General features: G+C 34.8%; 1 protein-coding gene across 3 annotated transcripts in view; it reads right to left on the minus strand.

Moving 5' to 3' along the window:
* Nucleotides 1–295: 295 nt before the first annotated feature.
* Nucleotides 296–20107, minus strand: part of MRE11 (MRE11 homolog, double strand break repair nuclease) — a 77226-nt gene continuing 57414 nt past the window's right edge. For all 3 annotated transcript variants that reach the window (XM_037841142.1, XM_037841140.1, XM_037841141.1), the window contains 4 exons: nt 14653–14711; nt 12157–12224; nt 6153–6228; nt 296–3677 (listed from right to left, as the gene is read on the minus strand). In XM_037841142.1, the coding sequence (XP_037697070.1) occupies nt 3621–3677; nt 6153–6228; nt 12157–12224; nt 14653–14711 (260 nt within the window). In that variant the 3' untranslated portion in view covers nt 296–3620. The remainder of the gene's footprint in view (nt 3678–6152; nt 6229–12156; nt 12225–14652; nt 14712–20107) is intronic.

Consider the following 20107-nt stretch of genomic DNA (forward strand, 5'->3'; position numbering starts at 1 on the left):
CTAATAGGTAGACTGAAATTATATTTGTAAGCTTGAGTGTAGAAAATACTGATTTTTAAATATAATAAACATGAAGCCCTTGAAATGAACCTGTGACGAAGAGTACTCACATGCTAGTTTTGGGTATTTGCACAGCTCATCAGGAGTGCACAGTGGCCCTGACAGACAGAACAAAGTGTGGCCACACAGACCAGCCCAACATCCACAGAGCCTCTTTGGGCTCATTAACCACCATATGCATTCACTAGCTGAGAGCACTTTGAAAATCACTTTGCCACTTTGCCATCAAGGCAGCAAGGATTAGATATGCTTTTATTTGACCCAAACTGAACAAGAACATTTAAATTACACAGTTTAAAGCAGTGCAGTTATCCCTCAAAATAGGCAATTATGGTTCAATTAAAAGAGGTTGACAAAGCATATGTGAAAAAATCAGGACATCAAGTAAGTACCAAGGTGGAGGTATACCTCGATATGAGAAGAAAACTATTTGGCCATATCATTCAGGGCTCTAAGTCAACAATTTGTATTAGTAGTCATGACGAAAGTAACTGGAGAAATAGGCACCAAGTTGTTGACAGGTTATGTCTGGGGATTACAGGGAAACATAGGCCTTTTGACACACATCTTAAAGGCTGAATTTTGAAGAATAAATATGTATTGTTGTTAAAATTTACAAACAGCCAAAATCAGGTCTAGTGATCAAAGTCAGGGTAAAGATGTACAATGTGCACGGCAAAAGCAAGCTATGTGAACTGGCCTTACAGCGATCAAGCTAAAATTCTAGTATTTTCATTCCCAGTGAACAAACATGTTCAAAAACATTAAAATGAACTATATAAGCAAATGATTACAAGTGGACATTTTTCATTCAAGAATATGAAAGCTCTTTGGGCTCAAAACCCCAAGTTTTTATCACCTGAAACATTCATAATCTTAATGATAATTAGCTTAAAAAAGCCACAGAGTAGTATGAATTCAATATATGATGACAGATACAAAAAAGTATCTGTGGGGAGGAGGGGAGTTATTTTTAAATATAGTACATTCCAAAAGAAAAATTTTATGTTGGGAGACTTTTACTCAATTTTCTAATAAAGGACTTTTCTCTTTGTTTATTAAAAACTAAAACATTTTCTTCTTTAACCTCTGTAAGTAAAATTTATCAAACTGGTAGTTTCCACGATAACATGTTGAGCTAGCTGAAATATGAAAGGCAATTTACATATGAGATTAGAAGGCCAATTTTGGTATTACTGCATAGGTTTCTAATTTATTGCAAAACTGTACTAACTTTTTAATTTTATATTTGCAGTTGCATCTAATGGTAGAGGCACCATCTTGTGACAAAAGTAAGAATTACAGAAGTCAGGCCAGTGGTTACCAACAAAAGAGAGAACATTTCCAGGGTGCTAACATTCTATTTCTTGGCTTGTGTAGCAATTATATGAGTGCTAGCTTTATAACTATTTGTTAAATTGTACAAATATGTTGTACTGACCTTTCTGTATTATATTTCACAATTTTACAAGTTTAGAAAATATTTTTGTCATTGTACCTGAACTCAAGTTCACATGCCAAAATGCTTGAATTTCCCAGCACTACAATGAATTCTTACTCTTGTAAATGCACTATGTTTATTTTTTAGGATAGGAAATAAAACACTGAAGTAAGCTTCATTCTTTGGTAAGTGACGGAGGTTTTCCTATAGATGCTTCCACCTGAATGTTTTCATCATTGCTGTTTCAGAGCCTCCAAAAGGAACTGCAGTTGCTCTGCAATCATCAGAGAGCCCTCTACACTCCTATATGAAAGTATGAAAATTGTCAAAAACAATTTAATTTTGCTGCATCAATACAGAATGGCAAAGATATATGGCATATTTAGCTATGCCAAAAATACTTAATCAAAAAGGTTTTTCTTTCACATTGTATTTACAAAATCTCTAGGGCCTGACAGGCTACTGTTCACAAAATGACCTAAGTGAAAAGATTTTCATCATCTGTAACTGCCATGTAATCACTTTTCTTAGCCACTGTGTCCCATTTGGCACCTCTTTCATACCCTAGAGCAATTTTTAAAAAGGGAGAAGCCTTATTCTTTTTTCCCAGGAACCCCTCCTCATGGGGCACCTCCAGCCGGCAGTAGAGAAAGACCCTTGCCAACTTCCTTATTTTTAAAGAAACTTATTAGAATGTTACACTGCAATTTTTTTATTTAAGCCATTTCAAAGGTGCCATAATATAGAGGCAGCTACTATCCAAATGTTCTGCTTCTTATATTTGACACAATCTAGATCTGACAATTATGATAGTCATGAATATTGCTGTCAGGTATTTATTTCTGTATATTAAGAAATGTCAGGCTGTTGTACAGCCAGTACCTATCCTTCCTTAAGGAGTCTGCCTTAAGTAGAGCTGCTTCTTAAGATCAAAAGAAGAAAAACTCTCAGAGGCAGTCTTAAAGGGGACGATGGGATTGTTCAACAAATCTAAAGAGGTCAAATTCTCATTTCTCTTTAAAACAAGTAAGAAATTACAAAATTAATCTGAGCAGCTTCACTAAGATTTCTGGAATTGCCCATTCAGAAATATTTTATATGAACCAACATCAAGATAAATTATTATTAATGAGAAATCTAGGCATCAATATTCCATAGAAGTTGCATTTCAATATTTTAATCTAATATAACCATAAGATTCAAACTGACTACCCTATCATAAAAAAGTTCTTCAATATTTTTAAGAATACATAGTTTAAAAAATGTTTAACTTTTTTCCTCATAGAAACATAAGAGAAAGAGAGAATCATTAATGAGAAGAGAGAAAATCACTGCCATTCAATGAGAACACAATCGTTTGAAATCTTTGCTACAACTGAAATAAAAAACACAATTCTGACAGACTGTTCTATTTTTAATACAAACATATCTAATTATTAAAAGTGTAAGGTACAGCTAATCATTCAAAATCTCAGTGACATATACTCTAAAACAAGTTTTAGAAAAAGCAAAGTACTTAGTAGTAAATTGGGCTCAGGCTTGGTTTCATACAGACTGCTTAACCTTCAGGAAACCAATGATTTAGAAATTATTAAAATTATGAGGTTAAATTTTATAAGCTGTTTTCACTAAATTTTGGTTAAATGTAGCCACTTTAGAATACTGGCATAGTCTCTGACAATGAAACAGAAGAACACAATGTTTGATTTATTTTTATCCTTACTCAAGAATGATATTAAGCAAAGGTCTCCATTAGCAATATATACACTAATATTAATGCCAGAAAAATAACATTCTGAATTTTACAGAGCATCCTCAGGTAATGATAACAAGATAAAAAATAAAGAGAACCAATCCTATTATATATGCCCTTGAGCTGAGAAATTTCTCAAGTAATGGAGTCATGTTCTAGAAATAATGTTCAAAAATATAAATTCTAATACATCATTTCTTTGTTAAGCAAGCCTCTTTCAAATACTTCTGTTAACAGCAATACTTTAAAAAGGAGCTATCTGACAAAGAAAGCCATTCCTAAGAAAAACATTCAACTGTAAACTCTCTATTTGCGATGTTTTGATTTATCCTGAATCTCGAATGTTTCTACATGCCATTAAATATATTATCTTCTGTTTCTTCTTAAAGGATTAATGTTCAGAAAAGGATCATCATCATCGTCCTGAAATGACACACAAATGTTAGGTTAGTGATCATTTCATGCTCTACCAAGACAAGATAGAAGTTCTTACAAATGAGACAATGCAAGGAAGAGTCATTTTCACCAGGGACAGACTTTCACTTTTCTATTTCCTTTACCAATGTGAGTAATTCAGCAATTTATCTTTTCTCTTTTCCCTTCCTTAATAGCTATTTCACTGTTGAAATAAATAAGTCCAATTAAATTCTTAGTATTAGAAATAAAAATTTATCCTAAGCATGTGTGTGTGTATACCTAAATACTTACTATAAATGTTTCCCTCAATTATTAATCTTAATTATGGCAAACAGGTGTGGGTAATCCAGAAAAAAAAATACCCCTTAAATCATTTCTATTTGGCTTTCAACAGGTTTTTTTTTTCACTTACATTTTATTATTGGTGTATCTGCTGTTCTGAAAATTCATAGCCAAAAATATAAGCCACATTGAGAAGATCTAACTCACAATAGCTATAATTCTTACTTTCCCCTTATAATCTTTATTTTCTTAAATTCTCATTTTAATGCTAGAAATAGATAGCCACACTCAGGCTGATGCAAGAAATAACTTAACAAAGCAATCTTTCAAACATATTTTGGAAAAGGAAGTTGGAGTATTTCAGTTTCAGAGAGTTCTCATGCTGCTGGGCTGCAGATTATGTGCCTAGTTAAGAATAAAGAGGAATATCATATATCATGCAAGAATTCAATTAAACAGAATAAAAAGAACTAACAAATTTTGGATAAGCCCAAGTTACACAATTTGATGAGGATAACAAAATATTCAGAGGAGAAGGTAAATTTGTTTGCAATTTATTTATTTATTTTTCTTTTAAGACATTAATAAAAGGTATAATTATTTGGTGCTAGGCTTTGTTGATGGTATTAATACATTCAAATGTCAGCTAAGTCAGCTATTTTGGGTGAGGAATGCATGCCTTGAGAAACACAAATTCACCTTTATATAGTAATTCATTTTCTGCTACTATCAAAGGCAGAAATTGCTACTAAACCAGAGATAATCCAAACTGAAGTATAATAGAAAATTATTATAAAGGAGCTCTTTGCAGTTAACATGAACTAGTTTGCAGTTTTTAACTGTAACATATAACCACATGTATATCTAGCTGCCGTGGAATTAACAAATGAGCCAACAACGGCCTGCTCTCCTCCTGGAGGCAATGCAGGTATCTAATCAGTAGACTGAGCTCTCCATGTGGCTTATTTTTTTGGCCATGAATTTTCAGAACAGCAGATACACCAATAATAAAATGTAAGTGGAAAAAAAAAAACAACTATTCAAAGTCAAATAGAAATGATTTAAGGGGTATTTTTTTTCTGGCTTACCCATGCCTATTTGCCTTAATTAAGATTAATGATTGAGAGAAATGTTTATAGCATGTATTTAGGTACACACACACATACTTAGGATAAATTTTTATTTCTAATACTCACTGAGAATTTATTTGGACTTATTTATTTCAGCAGTGAAATAGCTATTAAGGAAGGGAGAAAGGGAAAAGATAAATTGCTAAGTTATTCACATTGATAAAGGAAATAGAAAAGCGAAAGTCTATCCCCTGTGAAAATGACTCTTCCCTGTATCGTTTTGTTCGTAAGAACTTCTATGTGCCATTCTTCTCTGCAGCCTGAGTTCCAGTGAGTCCTCTCATCAAGCTGCTTCAAAACCACAGCTGGGATAAGGGACCAAGATAGCAGCAGCTGAATCTCAAACTGAAGATGGTGTTAGGCTGATGAGGGACACCTGCAAGCAATTCAACAAAAACTAGCAAAGGCCCTCAGATGGCAGCCATGGAAGAAAAGCAAAGGCCAGTAGAGTTGGCATTGTATCTTTAATCCAGCTAAACTGAAATAACAAATGAATAAAGGGCAAGCAGCAAGTCCTGATTACACCTCTTCCTGTTCCTCCTTATTCAAGCTAGAAGAGATTTTATGGTTTTCTGTTCCAAATAACCAACTTGAATTTGAGTTCCTTCAATGTATCCTGCAAGATGGCGCTTTAGTCAATGTCTAATACCTCTGTCACATGAAAATCACCACCACATATCATCTTATACATGACACAAGGAAAGCATATAAATACTCTATTTAATATTCTATTGAAATAACATTAAATGCCTTTAGGATATCATCAACACCATTTCTCCAGAGATAAATGGCAGAAGGTGGAAAGCTGTTCTGATCCTACTGTTAATGGGTCAAATTAAGAGATAAGTGAATATCATATTTTAAAAATCTGTAGGCCTTTTGTATCTGAGAGAATAACAATGACAGGCATGCAACAGATGTTACTCATACTTAACATTAACTACATTCAAAGGAAGGTTACCAATCAAATTATTTTTTATAATTATTTTTACCAACTAACTAGCAGCCCTATTTAAAAATTTATAAACAGATTAAAATTCATTAAAATGTAACAATATTATTTTATTACCTCATCTGATTCAAAATCAACCCCTTTAGCTACTTGGCTCTGGGACATGCGTTTGCTAGATGATGTGCTTGACCACCTGAGGCAAAAACATGGAAAACACAAAGAAAACAAAGCAGAGAATGTATCACAAGTGCCTTTCTTGGTGAGGTTTTCAATCTAATAGCAGACATAAAAATATCTAATATAATTCCATTCAACCTATATGACAGGCAATAAAACCTAGTAATTAGAAAAAGGACTCTGAGGCTGGGGTTTGAATTTCAGTTTCCCTATTTACTAGCTGTGTGTCTCGGACAAGTTACTTAACCTCTCTGGGCCTCAATTTCCTGATCTGTAAAATGGGGATAATAATAGTACTTACCTCACTGGAGATTTGAAAGATCAAATGTTGTAATACTTAAACATTGGAACACTGCCTAACATTTATTATTATAGTTCTTAGCATATATTATAATATATCTACTATCACATCCCCCACTTCTGAAAAATGTGGCAATATTTAAAATAGCTTTTCTTCAAAGCTCAGTTATATTTCTGTCATGGGATAGAAGGACCTTAGGAAAGGCTCACCACTCTTCAGAGTGAATTATTCATGTTCAATTCAATTCAAATGCCAAAAATTCACTGAGTGCTTGCTCTTTGCCAGACACTGATAGGCCCTGGGAAATATCAGTGAACAAGAAAATCATAATTCCTACCCTTACAAAGCTTAACTTGTGGTAATGAAATTTATATTCCAATATTAATGTCTTTGTATTAACAAGAGTTTTAAGTCATCTTAAACTGTCATTTGTTTTTTATGGCCTGTAAGATAAGAATGTTTTCACATTTTTAAATGGCTACCTTTTAAATAGTTACATATGTACCTATATAATATATTCAATTTTGACTCTTTACCCTCAAGGACTAAAATGTTTACTACTATCCAGTCTTTTAATGAAAAGTTTTGCCAACTTCGGTCTTAAACGAAAGTATGAACAGAGCAGTATTTGTGCATGCTTAGCTAACAATTTTATTAATGTGATTTAAGATGTTATTATTTCAAAAGAAGTATCATCTGGACCAAAAAGTGGACAGTCAAGGATCCTGTGTCAGGACAAGAGAACAGAAAAATCCACAGGTTCTTATGCACAAAAGTTAAAGGACAGAGGGATTTATCAAGCAAATTTAAAGAGCAACAAAGCTTCACAGGTAGAGGATCAGCGAATCTATCAACTGATCAATCTGGGTGAGTCCCAATCTCTCCGAATTTGACCTAAGCAGGAACTGGTCAACTGTTGACTTGTTTCTCTCTCTGACAGAAACCAGCAGCTCAGCAGGAGCACAAAGCTATAGTGCCAAGGCTGGCAAATTAGGTTTCTGTTTTGTTACTGCTGGGGCTAAGGAAAGGGTGAGGGGAGGGGGACAGAACTGTAGGAAAAACACCCACTGAGACCTGACCCTGCTTTCTGATGTTTCCTCAGACAAATAACCAAAGGGGCTCAAAAACAAGCCAGGCATCTTTGATGGATTGTGGCTCATTTAATCATAGCAACAGCCATAATTCTGTAACAGAAGGTCCCAAGGAGGTCCCAAGATCTACAGAATCTTATGTACAAGTTCTCCTACCCTTAGAAACCAGTGGTGGAAGGGAAAGGAAACAGCAGTTTCGACTGCTAAATCAAATAAATGGATTTTTGTCCTGGATGCTAAAAGTATTTTATTTGATTAGCCTCATGTGGATGGGTCAAAAATAGCAGCTGGAGGGAGGTGGGTTAAAGTATCACATTGAGTATAAAGAGTTGAACATTTTCTCCATTTTTGTTCAGGTATAATTTGGGGCCATAAGTAAGAATTCCTATCTGCAGAGGTTTAGCCAAATAAGTCAGTTGTAGCAGTGTTCTCAGTGTAAGGTAACAAGTTAAATTAGGCTTATGCTGTGCCTGGCACATATAAAGGTATACTCAAAAAATGTTAGCTCCCTACACTGTGAGGTTACATAGAGTCCCCTCCCAATCCCTTCCCCTCCACCCGGCCCTATGGAGCCAGGTCTCTCCCTTGCTACTGAGAGGTGAGGGTGGTTATTTGCAGCTCTATCAAACCTGGAAGAGCCCTCTTATTCCCAGTACAGCAGGGCAGAATTTGGAACAATTTATCCAGCGAAAAGGAGGCTTTCCACTGCCAACTGGCAGCAGAAGTTTTATGGCTGGAAGCTATTTCCCTTTTTAAGCTGCCAGCAAAATTACTGCATTTATATTTTGTGTACCGTTCTTCTTGTTATCTTGTTCTATTTCCCTAGGTGGTTATTTATTTTATTTAATAAGCATGTATATAGCTGTTGCCATTTGTACTTATATAGCTGTACTTACTGTTTTAAAATATTAACCCATTTAAGCCTCATAACAATCCTATGAGGTAAATACTATTCTTTCCATTTTACAAATGAGGACACTAAGGCACAGAGAAATCAAATAACTTGCCCATAACTAGTAAATGGCAGAGCTTAATACTATAAATTATAAATGAAATAATCATTCACACCATGTTATCACTAAATAATTCAGTGAAATCAGCATAAATTGTCATCCAGTTGATGACATCAGGAACAAACCTGCCAATGTTGATTTCAGATTTGTTCCTAAAATGTCAATTTCTAAACAGCGTCTCATAATTGAAATGATTCTTACTACTTGCACAATAGTTCGAGAACTTCATCTATTATGTTGAGAGGCAGCAGCACAGATGAGCTCTGGAGCAGAATGGCTGGCTTGTGTAACCAGTTGAGTGACCTTAGGCAAATGACTTAACCTAACTCATGCTCCTCATATGGAAAATGGGGATAATAAAGGCATAACTATATCTGACACTGTGAGCATCACCAGAAAAATTCATATATAAAGGGCTCAGAGCTGCCTGACAGGTTGGAAGTGCTGAACAACTGCAGTTTATTATTACTGTTAGTACTACATGATTAAATAAGACTCTACTGAAAAGTAAACCATTCAAAATCATAAACAAAACCAAGATTTTTTTCCCTTTGATACTTTTAAATATAGGTCAACATACCAAAATAGTATTTCTATTAGTTCCAATAACGAAAAAATAAGGCCTCTCTGTTAGCTAAACTTCCATATTCTACTCAACTATTGATCCAATACTGAATAAAAATCAGAGAGCTGGGCCTGATTTACGTGTGTGTTTTAACTTACAAAAGCGAAAACAACCAAACAAGTATTTAGAAAAGGACTCTTTCTTCAGTGACCTATAGATATCCCAATACCAATGACCAAAGAGATTCCAATCCTCTTCCAATAAATCTCCTATTCCCTAAGTGAATCTGAGTTGGGTTTCTACCAGCTAGAACCAAAGGCGTCCTGATTAATACATATAACTCAGTTTGCAGAATTCAAGTAAAACTTCACATGAGCTAAAAGAAATCCTTCAACTACCTACCATGAATACACAAACCAACCTAATCTGTGCCTATCTTGGTTTTTTTTTACTCTGCAAAGGCTAGTATTGGCCTCTGTAGCTCTAAACTCTACAGGGTTTTTTCCTCATGTTTTGTTGTTGTTGTTGCTTCTTTACTTTGTCCAAGTGCTAAAAGTTTAAATGCCAGGATTGGAACAGGAGCCCTCTTTTCTCTCTACCTTCTCTTTCGAGGTGATTCCATCCATTCCAAAGGCTTTAAATACCATCTTTATGCTGTTGGGAATGAAACTTAGATACTTGTCTAAACCTCTCATCTGAGTCCTGGACTTATGCTTCCAATTGTCTACAACATCGCCTCCTGAAAATGCCACAGGCACCTCAAACTATAAATGTCTAAAACAGAGTTTTGGATGCCTTATCATCCCCTACAAAGATCCATTTCTTCTTTTTTGCCCTTGAGCACTATCGAAGCACTCAAGCTGGAAATCTGAAAATTAACCATGATTTTTTGTTCTCCTTCAACCCAAATACTCAATTCATCCCATGTTCTGCCAAGTCTACATCCAGAATACATCCCAAAACTGTGTATTCTCTCCATTTCCCCTGCCACCAACTTGGTGCAAGTCACCGTCATCTCCCTTACCTGGACTATGGACTACCTACACTAACCTCCTTTCTGTTCAGCCTGTTTCCACTCTTCCTCCTGCAACAACAGGGATCCTTTATAAATGTAAATCAGATCATGCCACTCCACTCTCCAAATACTTTTGCAGCTTCCCACTGCATTTATAGTAAAATCCTTACCATGCTCACGTGTTCCTGCTGCCTGATTTACCCTGCCTCTGTTTTCCAATCTCACCTCAAACCACCTCCCTTTTCCACTACTCTGTGGCCATGAGCCTCCCTTCAGTTAGCTCCTAGATTACACTATGGTCTTTTCCTCCTCCAGACTCTGCAAGTGCTTTCCCTCTGCTTTTTGCAAGGCCAAGTCTCTTATCTTTAAAATTTCAGCCCAAATATGACCTCCTCAGAGGTTTTCCCTGATCACCCTTTCAAGGTAGACTAGTCTATTCCCTCTGACATTACTCTTTATTTCGGCAGCCTCTTCACATCCTTCAAAGCATTCCTACACATCTTTTGATGATCAGCTCAAATGTAACCTTCCTTGGGAAATCTTCAGTGACCTTTCCCAGAAGGACATTGGCACTTAGATTTCATTATAGTTGAATGAAACATTTATCTTGGTGGATCTTAATGCCCTGTAATATTAGCACACCAGTAAAGTATAAATTCTTGTAGGCAAGTAATTTTTCATCTTTCTATCCCAACATCTAGCATATTTAACTGAATGCATAAATGTATGTGGAACTTTATTAACCAATTTTTCCAATCTAGACCCTTAATTCAGTAAAGCATTAATTCTCAGTGGGGTCAATATTGCTCCCAAAGTACAAAAATTGGGTAAGGGGATGTGGGAGAGTGGAGCTTAGATATTACAATGTTTCTTGGCCCTCCTACCCCCCCCCACAAATTTCACTCTTTAGTATTTCATTTCTCTTGTTAGGCAGAAATTAAATTAAATTAATTTTAATTACTTTAAATAAAATTTAATTTTTCTCAAGTAATAAAAGTTGAGTTCACAAAAAAAAAAGTTTGAGAGACATCAGTATAAAACTTTTTTTCTCAATTTCCCTCTTATTTCTATAACTCTTGCTAATGTCATTACTCTCACCTGGGATTACTATTCTTCACTCCACCTTTCCAAATAATTCCTATTTAAATTTTACCTCCTCTACGAAGCTCTTTCCTCCACTACAGTCCACACTCCTTGCCCTAGAACTCAAACATGGTTTGCATCAAAATCTATCACATACAACTAGCTGACTCAATCATCCTCAAATGGATTCAGATGTGTTTATCTCTGTTGCACTGCAATGTAATTATCTGAAGGCAGTAATCATATTAAAACATGTTTATGTCCCCACCAGGCCTAATACAATACAACACAGAAAATAAGTGCACACAAAAAAGGGCTGTTGATTGTTTTCTTAAGCTGAAATCTTCACTCACTGAGCTCTAGTTAAGCAATGTTCAACTAAACATGTAGAGAAGAAAATGGTAATACAGAATCAAGTCAAGCTTTAGAGTAATAGGCAAAAAAAAGTCTGTTAATTATATAAGTACTCTGAGGACAGAGTGAGCTTATGTAGTCCTCTTTTTAGTGCTTAGCACAGCACCATATGTTATCACATATGTGGAAATACGATAACAAAGAACAGCTGAAATCAAATGTTAACAAAATGCAAAACCATTTTCTGTTAATTGGGGAGAACATAGTCCTTCATCAAGAAAATCACTGGGGTAATCAAGATCAAAGGAAATTAATCATAGATTATTTAAATTTTCAATAAAAATACTTCGAATAATGCTGGATCAACTCTACGAAATAGCTCTTGGTCTGTTCATTTTGTACATCTTTAATGGTTGAAAATAAATCTGTTAAACTTCTATGACAGAAAAAAGTGTAACTGTAAAATTCTATATAATTTAAAATTTTTCATGTTTCTTTTTGCAGTTAAAAAAACCAAACTACCTTTGATCTGGTTTTGAAGTGGTGGGGAAAATCTCTTCTTCCACATCTGATTCATCCACCTCAATCACCTTAGGGGGAAAAACAAATCAGTTTTTGTGGGAATGGAACAATCTGAATAAAAATGAATTAAGTAACTGAATCTTAAAATGATTTTTTTAAATATACAAAAATGTCACAAGGAGGCAGAAGCCATGTAATCAGTGACTACTAAAACTAAAGCCCAGTCCTGACCTTGCTTCAATGTCACCCTTTATTCATTCACAAGTGGCATTCTCTAAGCTCCTGGGTGGACCGTGCCCTAGGATTTTCTTCTTCTGATGAAGAGTTAGACCATTGGTGTTTAAGTCTTCAATTTTAAATGAGGTATAAGACCACGTCCACATTACCGGATATCTGTCTTTCTCTGTTACATTTATCACTATTAAATATGATTAATTAGTTTTAAGCTCCAATAAAAATAACTCTGATTCTTGATTCTATTATCCAAAATACTGACTACTCCTCTACATTTTGCATTATCCTGACACTTGATAAACACCTTTGCTATGTCTTCATCTTAATATTGATAAAAAGGGCAGACAAGGATGAAGGTAAGGACAGAATACTGAAAAACAGCACCTGAGACCTCCCTTTCAGGCTGACACTGAATTATTAATCAAAAGTTATTAAATGCAGTTGTCCAAGCAGCTATGAGACCAGCCAGTATTTCTGCATTTTGTCCATAAAACTATCAGAAGATTGTCCTATGTGCTTTGAAGGAATCAAATGCATTCAACATTCCCCTGATTTACCACTGTGTAGAATCAATCAAAACATGAAAAAAAAAAAAAAAGGCTAGTTTGGCATGATTTGCTCTTTTTGAACTCATATCCTTGTCCTATGATAGAAAAATCTAGAAGGGAAGATACTTTGCAGTCTTGATAATGATTCTGGTTGCAGATATGTTGATCTTGAAGTGAAAGCAGAGCAATAGTTGATTGGAAATAATAAAATGGAATTTAGTTGGGAAAGTGATTAAACTAGAGGAAGGGGTAGCAACAGACAAGATGGAATTTAACAAAGGATTATGAATACTGAATCCACATAATTTTCTTTTTCTTAGTTGCTGGAGTATTAAAATAGCCAGAAGGAAAGAATTGAAATGGTGGAACTGTAACCCATAGCATCCTTTGAAATTTGTTCTATAGGTACTTGTTAAATTGTAATTTGAAAGTTATTGCCTTTTTGTATATATGTTATATTTCACAATAAGGAAATAACTGAAACTATGGTGCTGTAACTCATAACATTTTTGGAAATTTCCTATATAACCACTTGTTAAATTATACTTTGAAAAATATTATCTTTTTGTGTATGTGCTATATTTCACAATAAGGAAATAACTGAAACTGTAGAACTGTAACCCATAACATTCTTTGAAATTTGCTCTCTAACTACTTGTTAAATTGCACATGGAAAGTTTTCACTTCTATGTATATGTTATATTCTACAATAAAAAATGATTAAAAAATGAATTTAGGATAAAAGTTAGCACTGCTATATCCACATGTAAATGGGTAATAGGAAGAAGAGAAAAAAAAAAAAGAAAGATGAAGTTAAGAGACATAAAAGAACAAGATTAAAATCAGGACAGAGAAGTGTCCTGGTGAAGAGGTTGATCAACTATGTCAAATACTTGAGAGATCAAGAATGAAATTCAAGAAAAGGATATGGGGGCAAGATGCTATAAAGCAATGGTTCTCAAATGGGAGTGATTTTATCCCTACCCCACCCCTACCAGGGACATTTGACAATGTCCAGAGACATTTTTGAGTGTCATGTCTGGGGGGAGGAGTGCTATTGGCATCTAGTAGATAGAGAACAGGGATACTGCTGAACATTCTAAAATACACAGGACAGTCCCTCACAATAAAGAATTGTCCGGTCCCAAATGTCAATAGTGCCACTATTGAGAAACCCTAATATACAGGGAAGAGGGTATTGGCCCTGGACTTAAGACACATGGGTTTTGGAAGCAATTTAAGAGGAGATTCAAGCCCATACTGGACTCTTCTTGGAATCCAAAGGAAGAGCAGAAGCCTATGTTAAATCTATAGCTGAGGCATGCAGAGAGCCTTCAGTGTTTCAGGTGTAGTACCAGCTGTTAAGACAAGAGCCACAGTATCCTGACAGAATAAGTGATAAAAAGAACTGAGGTATAAATAACACCTCTATATGCAATGAACTTTTAAATATTAATATTCCATGCATGGACCCTTTGGGCTCATCATTGTCATCCTTTAAAATATTCATATATACATACATTTATGGATTTTTATTTATACAACCCATTATCAAAAAAAAACAAAAAACCCTAGAAGCTCTCAGTCAAGGTAACCAGTAAGGAGCTTTAGCTTTAATATTCTACACTTTTTCTTCTTTTGTTGGCTTTGTAGACAATCCATAATGTGGGAAATATAAATTATGAAAACACAACTATAAAACTTTTTTTCTTACCTCTGTATAATTCTTAGTAGCAACATTTCGTGAGGGCTGTTGTCTTGCAGATGTAAAGGCTAGAACAAAAAAAGATAAAACATCCATTATGTTATTTTTAAAATAACTTGGAAACATTTGCACATTTCTTTAGCTAAAGATTTCTAAGTCCTACCTGCGAAAATCCATGATGACTAATTATAAAACCATTTATATTTTTTTAAATCTGAAGGGAGGTGGAATTATAAGTCGAAATAATACAATGCCAAGCTGCCAGTCCATAATGATTTCCCAGCTTACTCAAATATAGTAACAGGCAGTGTTCAGAAATATACCCACACTAAAAACATTTTGCAGAAAAATACCTGAAGGATGAAATCTGATCACCTAATTGAGTGAAGTCCAAATACGTTGACCATAAGCCTCAAATAGGCTTTATTCACATATTCCATCTAGAAATAACCGGCCCTGAAAGCTTCCTTCTCTGTAGCTGGTGATCCCTTTCCCTGTAGCTGTATTAGGATCCAATGGGATTCTAGTAAGAGATTCCTTATCTTCCTCTGTCCCATTAGCCACATTCAGTACCTAAGAAATATACCAGAAGGGGAATTCTAGAAAACAGCATACCTTATTCCATGATAAAACCTTCCTTTGACTCTACTTTTTTAGCTTTAAAAACTTGGCTAGCAACTTGAAGTTTGGCTAACCCTTTGTCTTTTCCCCTTTTTCTTGAGACTAAAACCTAGAATAAATCTCAAACAATTACAGGCTATTTTCTCCTATGCTCATCTGTTTGCTAATATCAAATGTCTACCCCAAGATGACTCCAAAACCAGAGGACCTGAAAAAGCCAAATGCTCAAAGGATCCTGCAAAGCCCCAAATTCTCCTAGTCAGGAAACCTCAGGAATCATTCTAGCTGGTGTCAATTTCTGATTTGACCATATTTCCTATTCCAGGGCCTATCCACAATCATGTGATATCCACCTGAGAGGGGGATGAAAAGCAGAAGCAGAATTCTATCTGCCCTACTCAATAACTGACCTCACATCCTAGTGCACTCAAAAGGCTACAAGGGGCAAGTGGATAAAAACCCAGTGATCATGACACTTCCAAAGTATATTTCTACTCAATATTTACTCACTGACTCCTTAAACTTTGGCATCGTTGAAAGCAAAAACTCACCTTTCTTTTTATCCCTAGTGGATAGCAAAAGAGTAAAAAAATAAACGGACTTTACCAGAAAACAAAGCAGTGAATTTTGTTAGGAAGACAATACAGTATAGTGGTTAAAAGATCCATTTTTTTTTTAAATTCAGTTTTATTGAGATATATTCACATACTGTACAATCATCCATGATGTACAAAAAAGATCTGGTTTTGGAGTCAGATTCATTTTGACTTACTAGCTGGGTGACTATGGCCAAGTTCCTTGGCCTCTTTAAGTCTCAGTTTCCTTACCTGTAAAATAATATTAATAATATTCCATGCAGAAAATTGTTGAAAGGATAAAAAAGAGGTAGTTAATGTAAATTGCTTTGGCAAGTGCCTAGCAGGTAGCAAGCATTTAAATAAATGTGGCTCTCAGGAGGGTAGTAGAGGTAGCAGCAGTGGTGGGGGCCATGGTGGCAAATTAAATGTACACGTGGTAGCTTCAGAAGTATCTTTTGTTCACTTAGTCACAGTCCTTTTCAGGCTGATTCCAATGGAAAATTCTTGCCAACTCTTTCATTTACAAACACTGCTGGCTCTATATGTAATTTCTACCTTTCCTAGTAAAATTTCAGTATAATAAATAGCTATACTCCAAAGAGCTTGTTATAATAGAATGCGACCTTTATTTATCTCTACAGTCCTCCACTTATAACAGAGATCTAAAAGTTATAGTTTTAAAGTTGCTTTTGTATCCGGGTTATGGCAAATACAGTTAATAACCCATAGTTATTCTATTAGATTTTATAAAACAACAAATCTAACCTGAAAAAAAAAATGCTTTACACATTCATATTAAAAAATCAGTTTCAAAATCTGGACCCAACATCATGGGATTGAGAACATCTTCTTGACCAAAAGAGGGATATGAGATGAAATGAAATAAAGTTTCACTGGCTGAGAGATTTCAAATGGAGTCGAGAGGTCACTCTGGTGGACATTCTTATGCACTATACAGATAATCCTTTTAAGGTTTTAATGTATTGGAATAGCTAGAAGTAAATACCTGAAACTATCAAACTCCAACCCAGTAGCCTTGACTCTTGAAGACGACTGTATTAACAATGTAGCTTATAATAGGTGACAGTGTGATTGTGAAAACCTTGTGGATCGTACTCCCTTTATCCAGTGTATGGATGGATGAGTAGAAAAATGGGGACAAAACTAAATGAAAAATAGGGTGGGATGGGGGGGAATGATTTGGGTGTTCTTTTTTACTTTTATTTTTTATTCTTTTTCTTTCTGGTGTAAGGAAAATGTTCAAAAATAGATTGGGTGATGAATGTATAACTATATGATGGTACTATGAACAGATAATTGTACAACATGGAAGACTGTATGGTATGTGAATATATCTCAATAAAACTGAATTTAATTAAAAAAAAAAAAATCAGTTTCAGTTTTCAAACAAGGCCCAACATGAGAGTTAGTAGCTAATTAATAAAACCATGAGATCAAATCAATTAAAGAGAAATTTAGACCAATGATTTATAAAACATCTACATTCACAAATTTATTGCAAAACTGTGTCACTGATAGAAATAGCAGTAATCGTCTATTCAAATCTTACTAAGTGTTGCACTCAGTACTGTATATACATATGCTCATTTAACATGTAAAACTACTCTGTGAAGTCAGTATTACATTGCCAATTTTAAAGTTAAGGAATATGAGGCTTATAAAATAACAATGGGTTTCAAGTTAACTGAGGGCTTAATATGTAGTGATACTGTGCCAGGTGCTGCATATGTATTTTCTCATTATTTCTCAAAATAACCCAATGAGATAGATGTAATCATTACCCCATCTTACCAACGAGGTCCCTGAATCTTAGAGAAGCAAAGCCTAAGTAATGTGCTGCAGGGTACACAACTAGTAAATTAAGGCATCAGAATTCAAACCGAGGGCTTTCTGACTTTAGAACCATGCTCTTAAACTTTATGCTGTACCAGAGTCTCTAAGAGATTTTTTTACTCAGTCATTCTCAAGTGTTTAAGGAGCATCTACTATGTGCCAGACACCGTAGATATACTGATGAACAAGGACGACGCAGAGCACACACACACCCCTCCCCCCCACCTCATGGCACCTATGGTGTAAGGGCACTGAGCTGGCAGGTGTAGAGCTGGCAGAGCAAACCAGGCCTGACTCCAGAGTTTGGGTTTCTAACCACAAGTGCTATGCTGCAAAGGCACCATAGTCTTATATTTGTCTGGAACCTAATTCAGGAAATTTCAAGTTTCATATTAAGTTTGTTTACTTGCATAGCCTCTTTTCACAGATGAATATTACTACTTTAAAAAATGATTAGTTGTACCAGTTTGTGAAAATTTTAAAGCACCGTAACTGGTCTCTTGTCTTTCTACACAAATAGAATATTTATTTTACAATATCAGTCAATAACATAGCACAGTAGTCACGAAGGAATTTCTTTGAAAATCTCATTGGCATACTAGTTCTGAAAGGACCATATTAGAAAGTGAAAAAATGCTCATAAAAAATCCTGGAGACAATGGTCCTAGATGTAAAAGAGACAGCCAGACATGAATTTTGAATAAAGAAACTAAAGATAAAGCCTATGTTTCTGTAAATTGTAAGCTAGGTTATTTAGACAAACACTTCTGCTGAAAAGAACCCAAACTGCTATGTCAAACATTAAAAAATAAATTCTTAAAACCATTTAAGAGCTGATAACCTAGGTAAGGAATTACTAGGTCAAAAGTGAAGAAAAGCTATAACTTAGAGAAACAGTCCTTTTTCCTGAGGATACCTATTGATCTGGGCAAACATTAACATTGGTTTTAACAGTCTGTAGGTAAAGGAAGAAAGATCTCATAACTAGATATTAAGACTTACTATAAAGCCACATTAATTACAACAGTGGTATTGGCTAGATCAGTGGAACAGAATGTAGAGCCCAGAACACACCCGCACATAAACGAACAACTGATTACAACAAAGGTGGCTCTGCCAAGCAATGAGGAAAACACAGTCTTTTCAATAAATGGCATTGGAGCAATTGGATGTCTGTATGGAGAAAAATGAAACATGATTCCTATCTCAGATTATACCAAAAAAAAGTCAATTCCAATTGAAGCATAAGGATAAACATAGAAGAAAGAATAAAACTTTTAGAGAAAAAGCCCAGAAGTTTATTATCTGATAGAATGGACTTTCAAGTTGTTCTCCAGTCTGCAAGGTCCATTCTATCAGAGAATAAACTTAAATCTGTCTCCTTCTAGCTTTTCCCATCCATCCTCTTAAGGCTAGGAGGTCTTAATCTAGAGTCCTGGATGGGTTTTGTGGGGGTTCCTGAACCCTGTAAAATTGAGTACAAATTGTACATGAGTACTTATTTGGAAGAGGAGATACAGCTTTCAAGAGATTCTAAAAGAGAATCCATGATCCAAAATAGGTTGAAAACCATTGCCTTTGGCACTATACAAATCAAATCTATTCCATCTTTCACACAATAGAGCTTGAACTATACAAAGGTCTGAATCTTTGTCAAGATTTTTACATCTAACTTGTGTCTTGACATAACTTTATTTAAATTTCATTTTTGGAGTTGTTTCTAATTAATGAAAAACACCATAGCTACAGGCTCCTTCAACCATTTGTTATATTACATGGTTTCTTTTCTGAATGATTACATAGTTGATATCCTTCTTGAAATATAGTTCCAAGCATGAGCACAGTATTCTTGGCAATGATACATAGGGAGAAATTCCTTGTTGTAGAGATATATTACTTCTGTTAATATAGCTTAAGATGTCATTAGATGCAGACAGTCATGTTGACCTGCTACTAACGGTAACTCTTACTGACCAAAGTCATTTTTACTTGCATTGCTGCTGAAGTCAAGTACCTCTCATAACTCTATTTGTGCAGCTGTCTTTTTGGATTTAAATGCAGTTTATAGTTACTCTTGATAAATTTCATTTTTAAGAGTTAGCCCAACTCTCCAGTTGGCCTAAAATTAATTTCTCTAGGACTCAGTTTTTCCTAGCTATAAAATTATCCTCAAATAATAATTTAAGTAATAGACATATGAATTTAATCTGTATATGAATTTAAATCTGTATATAAGTAGAAAAAACATCACTACCTATCTTAACATATATATTTTATTAACATGACTAACAACTTAGTCTAATTTCACAAACTGTAATATTAAAAATAGTTTTAATAGATTGCCTAGGTTGAGGCCATTTTTAGACCATAGGACATATGCAAAATTAATTCAAAGAATTCAAATCGTAATT

This window comes from Choloepus didactylus, chromosome 6 (assembly GCF_015220235.1).
Source record: "Choloepus didactylus isolate mChoDid1 chromosome 6, mChoDid1.pri, whole genome shotgun sequence".
Classification (NCBI taxonomy): Eukaryota; Metazoa; Chordata; class Mammalia; order Pilosa; family Megalonychidae; genus Choloepus; species Choloepus didactylus.